The 21,732-nt window shown below is 36.9% G+C and overlaps 1 protein-coding gene and 1 long non-coding RNA gene across 3 annotated transcripts; one reads left to right on the top strand and one right to left on the bottom strand.

Annotated features, from left to right (window-relative positions):
• Positions 1 to 266: 266 nt before the first annotated feature.
• Positions 267 to 15,191, bottom strand: LOC126814665 (cytochrome P450 1A1). 2 transcript variants are annotated; one of them, XM_050539971.2, is made up of 11 exons: positions 15,066 to 15,191; positions 9,770 to 9,947; positions 8,808 to 8,888; positions 8,098 to 8,196; positions 7,792 to 7,885; positions 5,555 to 5,713; positions 4,715 to 4,923; positions 3,387 to 3,512; positions 2,446 to 2,550; positions 2,086 to 2,220; positions 267 to 1,163 (listed from the first exon to the last, which is right to left on the bottom strand). In XM_050539971.2, exons 2-11 carry the CDS (start codon positions 9,927 to 9,929, stop codon positions 811 to 813), a joined length of 1,521 nt encoding a protein of 506 aa, XP_050395928.1. In that variant the 5' UTR covers positions 9,930 to 9,947; positions 15,066 to 15,191; the 3' UTR covers positions 267 to 810. The 2 variants fall into 2 exon arrangements, with proteins under 2 accessions (XP_050395928.1, XP_050395929.1); XM_050539972.2 differs by lacking the exon at positions 15,066 to 15,191 and adding an exon at positions 11,237 to 11,374.
• Positions 15,192 to 15,725: 534 nt separating this feature from the next.
• LOC126814666 (uncharacterized) lies at positions 15,726 to 19,532 on the top strand. The gene is made up of 5 exons (XR_007677697.2): positions 15,726 to 15,838; positions 16,294 to 16,470; positions 18,188 to 18,268; positions 19,106 to 19,204; positions 19,457 to 19,532. It is a non-coding gene; the product is annotated as an uncharacterized LOC126814666 (long non-coding RNA).
• The last annotated feature ends 2,200 nt before the right edge of the window (positions 19,533 to 21,732 follow it).

The following is a 21,732-nucleotide window of genomic DNA, read 5'->3' as shown; positions in this document are numbered from 1 at the left end:
CTATGTACTCCCCCGCTCACATCTTAATATGGCCATATAATGACACCATCCCTTACCGTCCAGTTTGACGTCCACAAATGATAAATATGTGCCCCGTCTTGTTTGTAGACGGCACATAACTGCCTTTTCCACCCACAAATTGAATGTCTTTGCTCTTATTTTTTCTAAGCTTATTTCTGTACAATTTGCCAGATTTATATCATTAAGTTCAATTTCGTGCGCCCTTCATAAAATATCTTCAAATGTTGAACATAAGGTTAACTGGTTTAATTGGAATTGGAATTTATTTATTTCTTTGAATTTTATAAACAATTTGCAGGTCTTCACTTAACATTTACATGAACTATTCTTTTGAGTGTAAACATTTCAAAACTACCTTATTGTTAGTCATTTATAAGAGTCATTATAAGAATACTCCAGTCTAAGGTTATGGGATACGTTTATAAATCCTAGGCCATCCCTACTGCAGCATTGACCTCACCAGTGTTATTATTACATGTTATAACAAATATAACAAATAGTCATATATACATCAGGTCTAAATTTGCTGAATTTATGGACTACTTTTAAATTTAAATCATAGTCTACACCCTACAGTAGCCTCTACACTACTACCTATTATATCATTATTTCATATTGATTAATAATATCACAAACATAACAAATAGTCATTAGTCTGTTTCATAGACAATTAAAAGGTGTGGATAGATACTAGTTATTGTGTAGACGGGCTAGAACATTCCTTCAGGTCCCATAATTCAGAAACTACGAGTTTAATTTCCTAGTCCCACCCCCTTCTGTGCAACCAATTTATTGTCTCTGCTCTGCGATCACATAGTTTAAAGGAGGAACAAAGGAGATTGAACTGTTAGTAGCCAATGGATTCATATCCATTGTTTGACCATCTGGACAACTAAATTTCATATTCCTCAGAAGTAGAGCCAACATAAGATGCAATTCGGGTCTAGCAACAGTTTCACCCAAACAATTTCTACGTCCAGCAGAAAATGGCAGCCATGACATAGTTTTAGGCTCCAGTTTTCCATATTCGTCCAGGAATCTTTCTGGTCTGAAGACATCGGGATCTTTCCAAACTTCGGGATCGTTGTGAAGCGCCCAGTGGTTGATCGCCACCATAGTACCTTTAGGTATCTCGTATTCACCTGTTAAAAATTAAATTATTTATCTACAAAATGAGCAATGCTGTCACAAAATACGCTACCAGAAAAAGTATTAAATATTGGTATAATTATAACAAAAGACCGCGAATTTATTCCAAATTCGTAAACAGCTTGTTTTTTAAACTATCGAAAATTATCTGTCAGCAATAAGATTTTATGTAGACTCCGCTGTTGTTTCCCACTGACGTCAAACATCTAGTTCTATAAAGTTGAGCATATTTTTGTTTAAACATTAAACCATATTAGGACATTATGATAAAGCTTGGGGAAAAAAAACTTTAAAGGAATGGAGCACGGTTTCTTTTAGACATCCTTCCGCAATGATGAAGAGATCTTAAAGTTGGATCCTATATCAGTCGGTTCGGACTAGCGGTCGAGGCAGACATTATTTAGCCTCTTTGTTATAATATAATATATATAATATATATAGCATTGCTGTTGTGAATTTTATATTAGTGAAGTTTTACTGTTAAATAAACACGTATATTGAACTTCATATTGAAATCCAACGAGAAGTCAATGATTTGAAGCTGGGAAACACGGTCAAAAGGGTGGATAGTGTTACAGGTTCGATTTGCTGCCGTGATCCAGAATATTGCTACATGGGAATATCATAAAGTTAAGCGGAAAAGTCGGCTTGTTTACTACCCCTCCCGGCTTAATGTGTCCACACTGGAAAACATATCGCGTTGCCTTTATTTATAGACGTAAAATTGTAAACAAAGGCTTATTATAATCCAACGAAAAGGGTTTTAAAATAAGCACATTCTGTCTTATATAATAATGCAGGATAATCCCCAAGAATACACAAAATGAAATAAAAACAGCTCATTAAAAACATATTTCTAGACAATACATATAATTGAAATCGGGAGCAAAGAAATAATTAAGGTCATAAAATTACCAATAGTTGTATCACAGCGGGTTGTATGTGGTAATCCAATTGGTAAAACTGGACACAGTCGCATACTCTCGTGTAAAACAGCCTCGGTGTAGGATAGTCTTTCTCTGTCACCTAAGGTGGGGGCTTGTCCAGCATCTATTAAATAAATTGTTAAAACACAATAACGATTGGGCGATATTATTTTGGATTATATCAATATTTTATCGTACGTGATGAAAATAAGTTGACCGAAATAGGCTACAACTAATCAGATATATGTGATGTGCCAGTCCAATATAATGCATCCTCACCATTATAGACATTTGCAATTCTTTATTAATAGGCCTATCATTCAAATGGTGATAGTCCTGATTAACATACCTAATACTTGATCTAATTCATCTTGAACTTTTTTCTGTATTTCTGGATGTGTTACTAATAATAGAATAGTCCAGGTGATAGTTTGTCTGGTTGTATCAACACCAGCTGTAATATATACATGGAGAATCAGATATAATATATACTTGTAGAATCAGATGTTATATATACTTGTAGATTCAGGTGTAATATATATACATGTAAAATCAGATGTAATATATATACATGTAGAATCAGATGTAATATATATACATGTAGAATCAGATGTAATACTTGTAGAATCAGATGTAATATATACATGTAGAATCAGACGTAATATATACATGTAGAATCAGATGTAATATATATACATGTAGAATCAGATGTAATATATATATATATATACATGTAGAATCAGATGTAATACTTGTAGAATCAGATATAATATATACATGTAGAATCAGATGTAATATATACATGTAGAATCAGATGTAATATATACATGTAGAATCAGATGTAATATATACTTGTAGAATCAGATGTAATATATACATGTAGAATAATAATCAGATCTAATATATACATGTAGAAAAAGCATCAGATTAATGATAGCCCGTTTCTCTTTAATTTCTTCCGATATCAACCACCGTTCTGTCAACAAATATTTGATTTGTCGGAAGTCGGCTTGTTTACTAATTTTAGTTGAATTTGTGGTTTACTGTATCGACTGTCGACATATAATTGGTTATAACTCAATATTTATATTGAAGTGCCCACTTTTCAAAATATGCTCACGGCAAATTTCCCCAAATCTTTGAAGGTATAGAAGGACTAACACCCATCAATCACAATAGTAATTTACAAAGTTTACAACATACTATCGAAGTTTACCATATGAATTGGTTATTGTGATTGAAATAAGAATCGGTCAAGAGAAAGAACGGATGAATTAATTTATATTTTACCAATGAATATATCCTTAACGGTTTGGGAGAGATGACTGTTAGTGATAATCGACTCTACAGCAGGATCTTCCAGAACAGCTTGTTTTCTGGCATTGAGCAAAAAATCTGTAATGTCGTTCATATTATCTGGAATAATAAAAGGCTAAATTAATCGTATTAAACGGTGACTTGAAAGTCTCCTAATACGTCCGCCAGCAGTTGATGTCGTCCGTGCTAAATCTAAAATCATTGTCAACAAATCCTAAAGTGCAAAGTTGAAAAATCCATCTATAACTCTACACCGTGCTTTAAATTCAAAAATATGCACAAAAAGATAGAAATCTACCATCAGAATATTTTGAAATACAATAAAGTTCTTTCCTAAACGACATTAAGCACCCTCTCCGGTTTATAGTCACAGATAGCAGTTTATCAGAATTGAAAACTTTGATGTTGATAAAATTGATAATGATCCTTTACGACTAATCTTATCTCCATCGTGTTCCCAAGAATTTCCAGTCACGTAATATTAAAAATAAACACACTTGTATGGATATACTACTTCTGAATTTTAGCCAGGAACTTGACAGTGTGGAAAAACAGAATTCTCAGAGAAGCCCTAGAAATCCAGAAACATAAGCCTAAATTAAACAGAGACTCAGGACATTTTCTCCCAAATCTATGGGTAGATTTACTCAATCCTAAGTGTGTGGTTCATGCCCCCCCCCCCCCCAAAGTGTTCATCTAAATATTGCACCACGTTTTTGTTAATTAATGATTATTTGCTTGATAACGATACCTGTATGTGTATTGAAACGTAGCATGTTCATAAAATTCAGAAGTAGTATATCCATACAAGTGTGTTTATTTTTAGTGAAATCTATTTCTATATGTCTTATAAGGATTAGTCACGTAATATATCTCTGGGACAGAAAGACCTAGAGTGCTGAAAATCAACAAAGTTTATAGTGATATTTCTAGTCCTGATCCTTCACAAACAAATTTGTAAAAAAAAAATAAATCGAGTGAAAACTGTAACCTCTGTCCCGTTCACAATGATTTCTGAAAAGAGAACGTAACCGCGGAACGCAACACTGAATATTAGTAGCATCAATCTTTTCATGATCCTATGCTAGACGCAAATTTGAAAAAGAAAATCCGTTAAGAACTGTATAGCCTATATCGAGTTCACAAGATTTGATGAAAAGGACGGTAAAGCTGTTTCACCTGTAGAACATTTACACATTTCGGTGACAGGTGCGTGATTCTAACTTGTAGAGTCTTTACAAGAGTAAAACAAGATACGCTGGTCGCATTCGACCAGTAAAACTTAAAAAAAAATAACCAACCTTCTGAAAAATTCTCAAAATGTTTATTGAATTCATCATTTATGAAATTCTGGAAATAAGCAAACGTTGACATAATCTTCCTAAATTTTGCCGTGGGGTATCTCCGAAGTGGTGGAAAAACATCTTCAAAGAATCCGTTTCCAAAATCATTGGTAGCCTCGTCCAGAACATTCAATAGTTTCAAAAATAATTGGTCGTCTATATCGAAACTGGAAATATAGAGAAGTCCGTTTACAATAATTGACAACGCGGCATATATAAAATACTTAATAACGAAAATACATTGAAATGATAAAATTTCTTTATTTAGTGCAAGATATAATTGGGAAATCATATACATTTCCCGTAAATACCGATTTCTTTACAGCAATACTATAAATTTCTGCTTTGTGTATCGGAGGCCGTTACCTAAAAACCGTTGAGAAACGCTTTCTGGCTGAAATGGTTAAACAGTTGCAACTTCGTCTGCAATACCCCACACCATAGTAACAGACAAAAATAGATTTTTCACGGATGTCACAATAATTCAACATTAAAAGTTTGTACGATTCGTAAATTGAAACTAATAACGTCTATAAAGGCTAATTGGAACAACCCTAATCGCGTGAAATCAAAGACTATTTTGTACCAACCGCACAAGACCCCCAAGGAGCCAGTTCCACATACCTTTCTTTAAATTCCAAAACCTTATCACTGGAATAACACATGGCCTTAGATCCTAAAGTTTGGCATAGTGATGGTTTCTGGATTCCCAGTTCCCTCCGACTCTTAAAACCTACCACGAGCAAATTATTGCACAAGGATATACCATAGAATTACCTTTTATTTTATTAGAATTACCTTTTATTAAAACAGACACCATGAAGTAAATTAAAAACCAATAAACTGATGTATTTCTGTATATCGACTGGTTTTCCATTTTCTTCTTGTATTCTTCTCATCACCTTAGATGTGGATTCAAATAATTTCTCTTCTAGTTTATTTCCCGAGAGACATTGCCTGAAAAACAAATACCATTAAAGATGCATTATGTAAGAAGTACATCTGTCCATTGCAGATAATTTTACTTTTGGCCTCAAATGTTATATGAACTATTAATTAGACATTTATTAACATGACAGTTCCATAATCAACTCTCTAAACCATCGGGTGACTGTGGTTTAAACGGTTGTTTCTGATCGTAACAACGGTAGCAAAGAAAATCGAGACTACGTTATTCTTCAAACATTCATAACTCATCAGTATTTTAGCCTCGACCTAAATATTGTTTTATTAGATAGACGTCACGTAATCTAACGGAAATAGATGATATATTGATATATTGAAATGACCCATAGGTTAGTTAGGCAACAAATCCTGTCTGTTTATTTTTTTAAATTGATAAAGTAATTGAACCTTAGTGGAACTTTACCAGATATGAAACCAAACTTACATTTCCATATATAGCTAATTCTTACTAATTAACGAATTCAATAATTAATAAATCGCCCATCCTAGAAATCGGGGAATATTAAAGAGCGAAAATAGGCGTAGCAAATTAGGCGCCATTTTAATTCATAGGAGAAACATGATGTGAAGTTTCCATCAGCTAGGTCGCTCTGTGGGCTTATAGTGGCAGAGACTGAATGATATGTTATTTTTGTTTTATTAAACACTAGAAGAATGCCCGGCTTCGCTCGGGGGTCATAACCCCGAAACCGGAAGTAGTAGACTAACGCCACCTGTCCTATGTTACTCCACGGTCCGAGCTACCCCTACACCCCAAATTTCAGACTCAAGGCAGGCCTAGCCGCCAACCCCGAACAGACAGACAAACGACAGTCACAAATATTAGTATAGATACATTATGCAAGACCTAAATCTGCCTATTGCAGGTCTTTCTTTAGGCCTGAAATGTTATCTAAATTATTAATCAGACATTATTTAACCTATCCAGACCATAATCAACTCTCGATGGCATCGCTAGCCTGCGATGTTTATTGGATTAGGTTCCGATTTGCTGTTCGACTTCCATTCATAATTTAATCATGAAATGGACAATTGAGACTATTTGAAAATTATTGTACAAAATTGAAAATTATTGTACAAAATTGAAAATTATTGTACAAAATTGAAAATTATTGTACAAAATTGAAAATTATTGTACAAAATTATTATTGTACAAAATTGAAAATTATTATTGTACAAATTTGAAAATTATTGTACAAATTTGAAAATTATTGTACAAATTTGAAAATTATTGTACAAAATTGAAAATAAAAAATAAATATTAAAAATTAAAAATTACAAAATTGAAAATTATTGTACAAAATCGAAAATTAAAAAATAGAAATTCGAAATTAATTTTTTCAAAATTAAAAATTGAAAATAAAAATAGGAAAAGAAATAAACAAAAATAGTTCGTATTTGAGCTTCCGTACAGCTTGTCTTTTTTATTATTTCTCGTCCCCAATGTCACTTATCCAGGCCCAGTCACTGATAATCTTAATTAATGCATGCCCAAGCCTTGAGTGTTCTTTTTACTTATTTTTCATATGGTTGAAGATGAGGGAGCTCATTTTTTGTTGTGCAGCACTTTGACACTTCGCAAGATACCCCAATAGACATGCCTGAAAGAGCGGCATTGGTGTCTGTTGGATATTGACAGTATTGCCATCTTCAGTAGAAGACTTGATCTGGCTTATCAAGGCCTACGCGTAATAATCTCCACATTTCGGCACAATCCCAGCTTGTGAGCCTATCAGATTCCTGGATCGTCGCGAATACCCAGTCTCGCGCTTTCTAGCTAAAATGTCTACCTGTGATAATCGAGTTGCAAAGTTCAAGGTTCGTTCAATATCAAGGTTTCCGTCGAAATCGTTATGTCACAACCTCTGATTGGACGCTACTGTTCACGTGTCTGTAGATAACGTACCTAGATCGTGAAGTAATCGAGCAACGTCCAGATGTTGTAAAACTCGCAGTCGTTGCTTCAGGAACATGCAGTATTGTGGACTATTATTCTATTGCGAGTAAGAACCTCAAGGATGTAACTGGAAGAGGGTTATTTTTGGTAGTTTTCAATAAGCGTGAGTTACCTTAGACCTTGAAGGCCAATCTTTCTAAGTTGTTTCCATGACGGGTTGACATCAGAAAATACAATGTTCTTGTAACCATCAGATATATGACCCACTAAAATATACACAATTACAGCAATATCAAATACAATTGAAGACAAAGTATCATCTACTATAAAATATAATCCACTATCCGTTAGTAATTACTACAGCGATTATGCCAAGTAAACATTCCCGGCATTATTTGTCAGAACTGGCCGAAGGACGATGAATGAAATGATCAAAACACAAAAAAAACCCGTCAAAATATGACTTATGTGCACTTACTTGACCAAGTCTGAAGTCTACCAGCATAATCAGCTGCTTTCTTTACTAATGCTTCATTGACAGAATCAGCACTGTTTAATGTTACACACTTTAATGGACCTATAAAAGTAAGATAATTGTGTAATAATCATATCAATATTGTTCGCTGTGACAAGAATGCGTACAATTTTGTTATGTTACGTGAAGATATATCTTTATACATACATATGGAAAACCATCTAGAGTGATGGCGGCGATTGTTAAAACGCTTATGTCAATACGTCAGTCCTGATATTTGTTTATTTTACTTTAAATAGATATTATGGGTTTTTTTGTATTTATCTCTATATAAATTATGCATATAATGAAATGAAATGGGGTTTAACGACCTACTCACTCCGCTTTCAAACATAGGTTCTTATATTCATCATATTTTTAAAAGGTCATATAACACTTTAAAACTTGTGTCCTTTAGGGTAAAACATAACACAGTAGCGTAGAATAAAATCTGATATCACAAATAGGTTTTAAAAGAATTATAAGTTAAAGGCTTTCTTAAACAAAAATGTTGTAAGAAGTAACTTAAAAGAGATTAAATTTGTGCAGCATCTTATATTAAAAGGGAAAGAATTCCATAATTTCATTTTTGTTCACCTAATTAACAGATTGGCACGCTGTTCAATCTACTGTACACTGATTATAAACTACTGAATCCACAAAAATACAATTACCAAAATATATCGTGATTGCTGGACCGTATTCTTTTCTCCATTTTAATAACTTTTTAAAGATTGGTGGAGGAGAATTTATTTCTGAAAAAAAAAAAGTTGATCTATTCTCAAGAATAAATAACTAAAATGATCCGTAAGACAGGTTTAATTGGAATGTCATAGGAGTTTTTGCTTAGAGTGAACATGACTGCCTACAACACCTATTTATCATGGTTATTTTCTTTATTAAATGAACGAAATAATTAAATATTCATTTTTTTCAAACCCGCCATACATAAGCACAATCCAGACAACATACGTTGTAAATATAGCTGACACAACAGTGAAATGAAGTGAAATTGGGTTCAACGTCCTGCTGTTCTACTCCGAACTGGGCTAATGAAGACGGGCATACGCCATACAATGTGCTATGAGGGTAATTTTGCTAGGGATCTTATACGTGCACGCCAATGTGTACACGGGACCTCGGTTTTCCGTCCCATCCGAACGACTAGACAACTGTCCTTGCCAGGCATCACTAATAAGGGGGAACCACGCCGGAAAATCTGGATGAACTGTCTCATCGGCCAATGCAGGGATCGAACACTCGGCCTCCAGGTTAGCGGGCCAGCGTCTTTCCCACTTAGCCACCGTGAAACCACAATGAGTTGTAGGAGAATAATTAAGCATTGAATTTATCCCTTGAAGATGATTACTTAACTGCAATTCTTACTTAACTGAAAAAGCAGTCGGATTTGTCTCTTTGGGTCCAAGTAAATGTATTTTAAAAAAAACAATAATACTTAAATGCTTAATTCAATGTGACTTGCATCCATGCTCTGTGATCGAGCAACTTGTTTGAGCAAATCAGAATAAGCATAGTAAGGGTTAGGATAACAATTTTAAAACGTCCAATAACTAGAATCTATATTAGAAAAAAATCTGGACAGGATTTTCATAATCAATAGGCTAAAAATGTTTACCTCTTAGGTGACCTAACAAAGGAGGCGCCCAGGGTCCTGGGGGCAATTTGTATTTCTTCTTTCCAAATGTATAATACGTAACCAGACCAACTGTTAGACCCAGTAACAGTGCTTGACTTGTCCAAGACAGGGTAATCTGTTTTACAATAGATTCTAACATTTTCTAAGTTTCTGCGATCTAATAGAAGAAAACAACAAAAAAGAATAGACACAAAACATGCAGATAAAAATATATGTCAATCTACTCCATCTACAGCGTTTCATAAAATATCGGTTGTAAGTTACCGGAACATACGCCAACAGCACCTGATCATGGGAAGCTACTCGTAAAGTAATTATCAGAAATAATTAGTATTTGAAAGGGTTCTTTACAGCAAACATAAATAAAACATATACCTGTATTCATATGGACACAACTCACCAAATATTTCTACGCTGTCACCCAAATATTTCTACACCGTAGAATGTAGGTCGAAAGTTATTTTTAGTCTTTCTCTCCCTTTCCCTTTCCCCCCTTTTGCATGGCGATTTTAGGTCACATTTGGTGTAAAATCGAAGAAAGGGGCTTGAAAATACATTTTCTGTCCGGTTTTAGTGAATATTCATGATTTTTAGGCGGAAGGATACAAGAGTTGAGAGGTTGGTTAGGTTGAAATGTAGGGGCGAAAATTGCATGTTTACTTGTCTCTACTTCCAGCTTGTGTATCTCAAGTTTTCCATGGTGAACCTCGTACGTGCTTTTGGGCAAGAGGTTGCCACATGTTGCTCCATCTGTGGTAGAAAGCGTTCTACCCAACGAAAATTTGGGAAAGGGTTAGAGCCGGTCGAACATATGAGAATTAACATTAAAGTCAATCGGGAAATCATTAGTGATCTGTAGCCACATGATAATTTTAGATATTCGGGTTATCGGACATAGTCGCTGTCATGTCATAAAGAGAATTACTGTGTGTAATCTCTAGAGTCCAGCTCATGAATATAATTTCTTCTAATAGATTTCAAGTCAATCGTATAATAACTATAGCCTCTAGGGGTGCCCAAACGGTTATTTTAATTGACCAAGGGCCATACACCTTACATTAATGTTGGGATAGTGTTGACAATAGCCAGTATATACATGTGGGTCAATCGGATAATAATTTTAGGCTATAGAGCGCCCAAAAGCAACGTCCTTGGTATATGGTGTCCATTATTTTTAAATACCATCCAAAGGAATGAAATATTTGTATTGATAAATGATGTCTGCACTTTACTCAAAATTCACATTTTCGTAAGATTAATGAGATTGTAATCTATTATAGATTCTTTGATACTTATATCCGCAGTCTGAAGTTATAACAACTCTGAATCTAGGCAGGTGTAAAGTGTGACCCAAATCAAAGAAGTTTAGCCATGTTGAAGAATAGTGTTAATATGATGAATATATATCTGGTAAAGTTGTAATGTATAAATTATAAGGCTACTCACTCAAAGAAAAGTCTGCACCCGCCAGTATCTAGAAGTGTTCACGTCACGTCTGTGACACAGTATATTCACACCCCTATATATTGACCCGATTCAGCATTGACATTCAACACATACATATAATAATTATTATTATATAAATTTACTAAACAAAATTAACCCTATAATGGAACCATAATATATTATTATATTGAATTCCAACACAATGTCTTGTTGCACAGTCTTATGTGATTTTGTGTCAAATTAAAAAAAATATGAGGGTTTTGTTTTTTATTTGGTTCAATGGCTACACATACACTTTGTCCCCGGGTTCACAAAAAACAAAGGTGAATTTAGCAATTTACATTTTTATTGAAAGGGTGATTACTTTCGATTATTTTCAGCTTATTTTCGTGATACAAGAATGGCTGCGCATTCACTTTCAGTGCAAATGAACTCATTTGACCTTTGACCCCGAATATCTCGAAAACGCCCCAGCGGCGGACTGATTACCACCCGGCATCGTATTCCACGCGAAATTTTACTATAGAAAAGTTGGGTCTGGTTTGGTGCCCCTTTGATAGACACCCCTCCGCACTGAACCTCCGGACCAAGCGTATTTGGGAACAGATATCATTTGCTAAAAATGAAGAAAGGGCCATCTGTAACCACCCATCTTGCTTCTTACCTCACGATCATAAATATTTTCCGCCCAATGCTATCGAAATATTATGACTTTTAGAAGAAAACGAGTATTTTATTATATTGACGTTAAAGGTGAATTATGTAAGAGCTAAATCTGCGTACTGCATGTCTTTATTTTGGCTTCAAATGATAAATAAACTATTATTTACACACTTACTCAGATGACAAGCCTATAATCAACTCTCTAAATTATCGGGTGGCAGAGATTTAACGGATTGAAACATGATCGCCATTTAATGATTTAATTTAAAAATGGTGGATCGAGGCTTAGTCTCGAATAACCAATACCGTTACTACGGTAATAAACAATATATGTCACATATTGTCAATATTTCAAACAGTGATTACTTTGCTTAGAATAAAGTAATTTGAATGAAATTTTCAATATATTCATTTTGCATTATCTATTTTTGAACTTATATAGCCAGAACGGCCAACACTTTATCTACATCTTACAAAATGTATCTTTAACTATTCTTCTTCTAAATTTTCTGAGGACAGGTGCATTTCAGTAGCCTGTGTTGTGGCCTAATAATGTGTCCTCGTTTTTTCTTCATCGATGTCTTAGAAAAACACATCGCAGCCTGCCTCTTGCACATGTCATCTGTATGAAGAATCAAACAGCTTTTATTATTTTTGCAAACGATTTTAATGTGAGACTTATGCAAGCGTTGTTATTACTGCGTATGTATTCTATTTTTAACACAAGCCTCTATATTGACCCAATTGATCATTATGTAAATAATAACTTTAACCCTTTACAACCGGGAGTGTTGGGTTGTCTAGTGGTTTAAAGCGTGCGCGTGAAATAATTCGGTCTATAGCGTGGGTTCGATTCTCCGCTTGTACGTGACAATGAGTAGGCTCGTCTGTCCAATAGAAACCCCTACACGACAGCGAATTATTGAAAAAATATTGAAACATTATGTTGCGATATACATTAGTTCCGAAATGACCTAGTTTGGGTCGAGTGGGCGTTAAGCCCCATTTCTCTCTCTATCTCTCACCTTTACAATCAAACAAGATTCTATTCTATTATGTGGTATAACACATTTAACATTTCTTTATCGTTATAATATACAACATACACCGTAACTGTATATAGCTTATTTGTTTTTTTTATTTAGTTAATTTTTAAGTAACCACAAATTGCAAAAGAAACGATTTAGACACTATAAATACCGTATCAAAAGTCCCAAGGATTCGCAATAAGGTGAAGGGGGGGGGGGGTCAAATATGCCAATTATAAATGCAAACAATGATTTTTGTCATACCCAAAAAAGTTGATTAGGGTGTCTAATCATATTTTATCAGTATATGCAGAACATGTAGACAACTCATTTTATTTTCGGATACTGATAATATAATATGATTAGATACCTTATTGAACTTTTCTGGACGACGCCATAACAAAACTTATTTTTTTCCCTTTTTGGTTACCAATTAGCCTACATTAGCATTTGACCCTCTTCCCCTATTGTGATTCCTTGGGACTTTTAATATGGTATGTGTATGGGGGGGGGAGTATTCTTGAATGAATGTAGGCGAAATCATAATTACTACCATAATTTCTTTATGTGCAAGTTCCTCGTGCAGAACATATTGGATAAAAGTTACAGCGTTTTTGTGAACAAATTGGACTTAAGGAGGAAGGGACATAGCTCGTGTATTATTTTGTAGGGATCAGACCACAGTTATTCTTATCTATTCGGTAGCTAAGAAGGGTTTAAATCTATGGGCTGGCATGCCCACAGTTGCGTTAATTTCAGTGTCGAATACGAAATGCTGCCGGTTTTGCGTCTCGGAACATGCGTTTTGTGAAATCGAATCTGTGCAATCTAGACCCCAAACCAACCAAATCGAAGTCATTTTAGTTTGAAAAATTATATACCTTTTGGGACAAAATCGGGCTTACGGGGTATTTTCTGTCGATGTGATGAAAGAAGAACCATCAGAAAAATCATTTAGAAGTTTTGTGGTGTCCATACTAACATTAAGAGAGCAGGTCTATTCAAAAGTGGGGATCACGTGGCTAAGTTGGTAAGACGCTGGCTCGCTAGCCTGGAGGTCGGGTGTTCGATCCCTGCATTGGCCGAGAAAGTTCATCCATATTTTCAGGCGTGGTTTCCCCTTGTCAGTGATGCAGGACGGAGGGCCTGACAAGGACAGTTATCTAGTCGTTCGGATGGGACGAAAAACCGAGGTCCCGTGTACATATTGGCGTTCACGTAAAAGATCCCTTGGCAGTTGGAATTCGATATAGGCCGTAGCGCCGCTGCCCGGGCAAAATTTCCCTCATAGTACACTGCATGGCGTATGCCCGTCTTCATTAGCCCAGTTTAGGAGCAGAACAGTAGGACGTTAAACACCATTTCATTTCATTTCTATTCAAAAGTAATAATTGACCTAGGAGAGCAATTACACCCAAAATAATAAGTGCAGGGGACCTCTCTAAACAGAAACAACCCCGGTCTTGACGGTTGTCGTCTCCTTAATGGCGAGGTCATGAGTTAGATAGTCAAAAAATTAACAATAACAAGGGAGGTTATCAGGAAAGAATTTACGAGAACGCTAAAAAAAAAAAATAAAAAATAAATAAAGCGTAGTGAGCAAACAGGAGAAAAACCCAACAACGAGAACATTCTTCAATGCGGAGGGCTAAAATTTCACTCTAATAGTAAGTGCTGGGGGGGGGGGGGGCACTACACCCAAACAAAACCGAAAAGACAAACTTACGGACAAGACATAAACAACACAGTATGTTGCAAGCAATGAACAACAATTATCAAATCAAGTAAATGGACCGGGGGTGGGGGGTCAGAAGCTAGCGTCCACTGTGCTGTACACTCCCGGGCCTGTAATGATTTACAAGAAAACACAATAATGCGAATGGTCTTGGGTGTAGGGTGTAGCATAGGACGATGGGACACGAAGCAACCGGTGTTACTCGATATCTATACCAAAAGCACGAAAGTAGGATTGTGGCGAATTTGTGACAAAAGGAATGTTTGACTAAATACGGCATATTTGGCACTAGCAACGTTTAGTCAGTTCGTAAGCAATGAACTCACAATCTAGATATCTACCAAAAAAAGTCACATCAGGGCGGAAAGATAGAAATGTAACTAAATTCAAGAGAAATAATTACCAGTCTTAATCCAGATGTAGAATATCCATGTTTTCGTGCGAGTTTATCACAAGTATCCACTATTATGTGAATGACCGGGTTGATAACCTAGATCTATGCAATGAATTACAAACTGCTCCCAAACGCTTTACATAACTTACTAAATTGAGTAATTATTATATTTAGCATTTATTCACTATATATACACGTGTTCGTTTCAAAAAGGTTATAGGGATTGGCGTTTACGGCTGGTCCCGGAATCCATTCACTTGATTTGATATTTGTTGTCTGTTGCTTATAGGGGGTTGGATGGCCGAATGGTTAACACGTGCGCGCTGTATCATAAGGTCTGTCATTGGCATGGTTTCGATTCCCGGATTGTACGTGACAAGGTGGGTCGCCTGTTCAATTTCGTGGGTTTTCTCCGGGTCCTCCCATGTGTCCATATACTAATAGACAATGATCATTTGGGTCGATAAATAGGTTTGAGTCAGAAAGGGTTAGAATTATTTAGTTTATGCACACGTATGCATATAGACACTGATTGACTGGGTTAATATATAGGCTTCTGCTGAAAAGGAGCATTTACTTTGTGCAGATAGCCAATGATGAATCGGGTCACTATTCGGCTTGCGTTAAAAACGGTATAAGTTGGGTCAATATATAGGCTTGTGACTATATGTCAAATATAAATCAGATATAACATACAAACTAAGGTGTCAGTGTGTTCAATGGGGCTACTGGTTTATACCAGATTACAGATCAAGTTACTAGCAGATGAAAGCTTTATTTGAGTACGTAGCATTATATGTATATTTGAACAAATGCGTATCATTTTAAAGAAATGAAATTAAATTAAATGGGGTTTCACGTCCTACTGGTTTGCTCCGACTAGGCTAATAAAATGGGGTATAAGCCACACAGTGTGCTATGGCGAAAATTTAGCCACGATAGCCGCGCTACGGCCGATTCTTATATCGGATTCCAACTGGTAAGGGGTTTTTTTCGTGCACGCCAATGTGTACCATTCGAACGACTATACGTTGTCCCATACCAGGCACTCCACCCGGCACCACCGGCAAGGAGGAACCACGCCGGAAAATGCATAGATGTACTTTCTCTGTCAACACAGGGAACACGGAATCTCCACCGTGGCTCCCCATATTAAAGACAAGTTGTATTTGGAATAGATTGGCATTTATTCGTAGATTGGTCACGTTTATTCTATATGTTGTTTTTCTTCTAACAGATCGCAAAGTTTCGAAAATGTTAGAATCCGTTGTAAAACAGATTCCTCTGTCTTGGACAACTCAAGCCCTGTTGCTGGGTCTAACAGTTGGTCTGGTAACGTATTATTCATTTGGAAAGAAGAAATACAAATTGCCCCCAGGACCCTGGGCGCCTCCTTTGATTGGTAACCTAAGAGGTAAACATTTTTAGCCTGTTGATTATGTACTGTTTAGCGCATTTCAACCAGATTTGGATAGCATGTTGCCAGGGCAGCGTTTATTTACATTTTCAGGGGAAATTTAGATATTTTCGATTCTATAGTAAGTGCAGGAGGGCCGGAACATACAAAAAAAAAACAATCAGACAAACCACACACAAACATTGCAAGCAATAAATAAAACTTATATCAAGCTTCAGCTTTAGGTTTCTTTAGGACGGCGCATGACAGATAGATCGGAAGGCGAAGTGAAATTGCTTCGCTCCTTCTGGTCTTAGCGGCTTCGCCTTCTGGCCATAGACTTATGGTGAAGCGACGGCTAGAAATCTCGCTCTGTCTCTGCAAATGCAAGAAGTCAAGAAATGAACAAGGCGAAGATTAGAACTGCTGCTACGACTTCTTGGCTTCTCAGTGGTCATTTCGTGCCTTCTTGCGTTCACGCTGAACGCAATAACAAAGCGAAGCCGCGGGATTGGGGCCATTTGTCCCGGCTACTTGGCCTCGCACATGGCATCGAAACGGCATTTATTGGCTTCCATAGAATACTTCCCACACGTTGTATATTGTGAACGTCATTACAAAGCGCAGTCGGGGCTTCTTGGCTCGCACTAAGTTAACGCGATGGCAGGAATGAGCGAAAGGGTACTTATCGGCACCCATAGAATATTTCCAAAACGTTGTATAATGTGAGTCATGATCGGCTATGGACCACAAGAAATCTAAATGACAACCCATTGAAGACAACTGCACCCAAGGTCCTATTTTAGCGGGACTTTCGACCGGATTTTCCTCGTTATGTTTCCTTGTGAATCTGAGAAGATTTTATAAAGAAACTGCTCAAGTGCAATCAGCAATCACTGTGATCATTGATCACGTCGTTGGACTTAATATCCAGTCTCATGATTTCATTTCACTTTGTCTCAAAAGACGCATGTTTTGGATGCAAATGTCTGAAAAATATAGCAATCTTTAGGTGCAGAGGTTCTTCAGCTTTTGAATAGATTTGGACGTTATAAATATTCGTATGTCTATTTTGGGGGTTATAAAAGTGTAACCATGGTGACAATTCTGGAAGTTTTTATTACACATCTGGACAGCCTGTCCGTTAGTTTTGGTTACGAACAATTGGGTACATTGTAGAGCTGAAGGGGGCTCAATTTTGGAATAAATTTCGGAACCTAAAGGGTGTTTACCCTGCTATACCCTATTTATTTTCGAGGAATCATATAAATGGCCAATTAAGACTTTAGAATAGATCTAAGCCGTTTGGGTGTTGTCGTTTATTCAGATGAAATTGGTCGGCTGAATGGGTGCAGGGTGGGTTTGGTCGCCTGACACATTTTTTCCAGGTATCTTGACTTGCTCACCTGAGACCCCACTTCATCCAAAGATGGTAGATATGTTGCTTGGTTGGTACTACTTCTGATTTTCTACCAAATTGATCGACACAATAAAGTGTTCCTAGGATACCTTAAAAATATGGATTTATACCCTCACAACTTCTTCTAAATCACTTTGATTTGTTCAAATGCATTTTCTCGGCCACGTTTGGTAGGGTATAGACAGCATGAATGGATATATTCGGAAGTTTGTTCTGAAATAAGAATACATCGATACAACTTACCTGATGGGTGATTAAGACGGCTTGCAGGGCTCTTTTACTGACAACTGATCATATTTTATTTTATCTTTTCAGAAATAAATTCTTCTCCGCCAATCTTCAAAAAGTTATTAAAATGGAGACAAAAATACGGTTCTGCGATCACAATATATTTCGGTAATTATAATTTATAATGGTGTAGGCTCTGATTCAGTACCGATTCAGTCTATAATCATATACCGTAGTTTGTCCGACATATTGTAATGGAATTAAATGAAATGGGGTGTACTGTTTTACTCCGACTGGGCTAATGTTTTAGCAGTATGCTAAATCCAATTTTCACGTCTGACAGAGTGAAAGTTTATTTTTGTGATTTACAAATTACTATAAGATAAACTACAAGTATAAATTTGCATAGAGATAAATAGCTATACATATATCTGTAAAACATTGTTCAAAATAAAATAAGAAAAGTAAGCAAATTACAGGAACTGTTCGCTTTGATTTGGGTAAAACCTATATATAAGCCTATTTAAATAAGTTAACGTTTTGGTTTGTATCTAAATTCTAGAAACACCCAATGTTGAGATATAACTGATTTGGTGTACAGTAGTTGTTTATCTAAGCTTAAAACGAAACTAAACTGATTTAGCAAACGGTCTTATTTGGAAACAAAAACTAAACTGAATCGGTCTTGTCTTATCATTATTGGTCTTTATGGTTAAGTTTTATACACATCTAAAACAAGTGCGGATCCCCCATCTGGATCCAGGTGGCACACTTTACACCCGGATTATTGCCTCCGGGATTCTAGTTGTCGAAATTATTCGGAGGGTGGCCATCCGAACCCCCCGTTATGTGCTTCGCCGCACGTGCCCCCCCCCCCCGCCTATCCGTGGTCTGTTAATCCTCCCTTGTAAAACATATCCCTTCTATAACATACAACAATTCTATGCATTCTTGTCACATTAACAATAAAAATATAATTATTACACAATTATCTTACTTTTATAGGTCCATTAAAGTGTGTAACATTAAACAGTCCTGATTCTGTCAATGAAGCTTTGGTAAAGAAAGCAGCTGATTATGCTGGTAGATTTCAGACTTGGTCAAGTAAGGTCACATTATACGTAGCTTTATTTACCAATCTTATTTGTGGATCCACTCCACTGGGGTGTTTTTTAGGGGGGGGGGGGTATTTCTTTGTAGTGGGCTATTGTAGCTTTTAAGTGAAAGCATTTAATAATTGAGTAAAATATCTTTTCTGGCTGTGTTCATACACGGTTTCGTATTTTGAAATAATTCCTACTGTAATTCTTAACGGCCTATATTTTTTTTATATGGTTGCAATTGGTTATATTTTAGTGGGTTGTTTCTCGGACGGCTACAAGAATATTATATATTCTGATGTCAATGCGTCATGGAAACAGCGTAGAAAGATTGGCCTTCAAGGTCTAAGGTAGAAAGTGTTTAAATATCAAAATTATAGTCATCGTCCATAGTTTACACACTTGGCATTCATACCCGTAATAGAATAACTAATGTGATGCTAACAGCTAATGAACTCCATTGTGTAACAGTTCTTAGTCGCAGATGAATAAACATAGCCTACGCCTGTCAATATCATGAATGCCAAAGAGACATTGTTATGTACTAAATAGCAAAAGAAACGTCCGTACGATTTCAAAATCAGAGAGGCGCTTTAATTAAACCATACTAGAAAACGATTTACTAAATGGATCAAAACAATTTTTGTGAACAGTATGTTGACACATTAGTGATTAATTCATCACAATTCCAAAACATTACGAGAAGGTTTAGAGTCTATACATCAGTATCTGGTGTGTCCACCGCAGTGTCAATAACAGCAGCGCAGCGTCTGTACATGGAGTGGACCAGACGATTGATAAACGCCATTGGCACCGGGAACCACACTCTCAGAAAAGCCTGGCGCAATCCATCGTCTGTGTTTGGTCTCGGTACGACGTTATTAAGTCTCCTCTGAATTTCAACCCAAAGATGTTCAATCGGGTTTAAGTCCGGATAAAGGGCTGGCCAGTGCATAACGTTGACACCGTTCTGCTGTAGAAAGTTCCGAGTAACTCTGGCGGTGTGGGCACGGGCGTTGTCATGCTGGAAAACGTTGTTTCGATGACGTGCGAAATGTGGTATGACGTAGGGGCTGGGAGCTTGATTTGATGCCGCCTCCAAGATTTTGGAACACCACAGGACCCACTCTCTGGTTCAGGCCGATTTCACCCCAAACTATTAGGCTTGGACCTCTCCATGAATCTCGTTCCATGACACATTGGCCACGTCGACGCCATATTCTGGTCCTGCCATCTGCAGTTGATACACAACACCGACTCTCATCGGTGAACAGAACAGTTCTCCATTGTCTGTGTCGCCAGTTCTGGTGTTGTTGGCCAACCAGTAGACGTTCACGTCGATGGCGAGTGGTGGGGATCGGTCAACGGTAAGGTCTACGGCAATGGATGTTCTCTCTGGTGAGACGTCGGCGCACTGTATCGGGTCTTCCGTGTGTTCCCACAGTCTGACGTGCTGTCTCAGATGGCCGTGTGAAGTGATTCCCCACGTGCTGTCGCACAACATTGCGGTCTTGTCGCCTTGTGGTTTCCCTTTGTCTACCAGTTCGGGGGCGATCATCCGTGGTGTTGGTGGCCCGAAAGCAGTGCTGAAGCCCGTAGATGGTCCGAACATTGACCTGGAAGTGATTGGCAACGGCTTGGGCAGTGTGGCCAGCGTCGAGTCTTCAAAGCGCCTGGTTCCTCTGAGCTGTCGTGAGTCGTTTCATGCTGCTGACGTTGTAGTGTGAATGATTCAATCAGGTATTGGGGTGCATTTTATAGGGCTGGTCCCGGTGAACAGCATGTGTAGCATGAGTTACATGAAAATCATGGAGAACACATTACCATCTCAGAAGTCAGGTTGCGTTTTTGAGAACATTTCAGGTAAAGTTGGAGATTTGGTAACAAATATACAATAAAACATTTGCCAAGTAATATACAATGCGTCTATTCAGAGTAACATACCAACCTGGCGTTTCTTTTGCTGCTTAGTAGTTACTGCAGGGCGGATCGGGGGCGGGGAAGACCTTGCTCAGCTACGTAAAACAACACTCTTTATTGTAAAACAACACTTTTTATGAGAAAAGTGTAACGGTCTTGTGCTTTATCCTCTATCGTCAGATGGTGGGCTGGGATGGGCATCCGGCATCCAAAGTCTGAGATAATGATATAGACATGTGTGATATCACAATTAATGCTTTGCATCAATCAGAATGTGAACCTTTTAATATTAATTCATTTTAAATATTGACGTCAAACGGGGTGATGGAGTTCTTATTTAAAAAAGCTCAGCGTGTATGTATGCCTACGTTATTTAGAGGCGATAATGGCATCATGCATTATCAACTGTCACATTTCCTTAACAGGAACCTAGCAACCCCCTGCTGCAAAAATTCCTGGATCCACCCCTGTACCGTCCAAAGTTTCTCGCGGAGTTGTAGTGCAGAATAACAAAATAAATGAACCAACACGGCTTGCGCAGACGGTCTGGATACGTTCAACCATGAAGTTGGGTTAGAGAAATAATAATAAAAAAAGTGCAAGCAATTCACG

This window comes from Patella vulgata, chromosome 3 (genome assembly GCF_932274485.2).
Source record: "Patella vulgata chromosome 3, xgPatVulg1.2, whole genome shotgun sequence".
NCBI classification, from domain to species: Eukaryota; Metazoa; Mollusca; class Gastropoda; family Patellidae; genus Patella; species Patella vulgata.
Note: the sequence above shows the minus strand (reverse complement) of the source record. Positions and strands in the feature narration are given on the sequence as shown.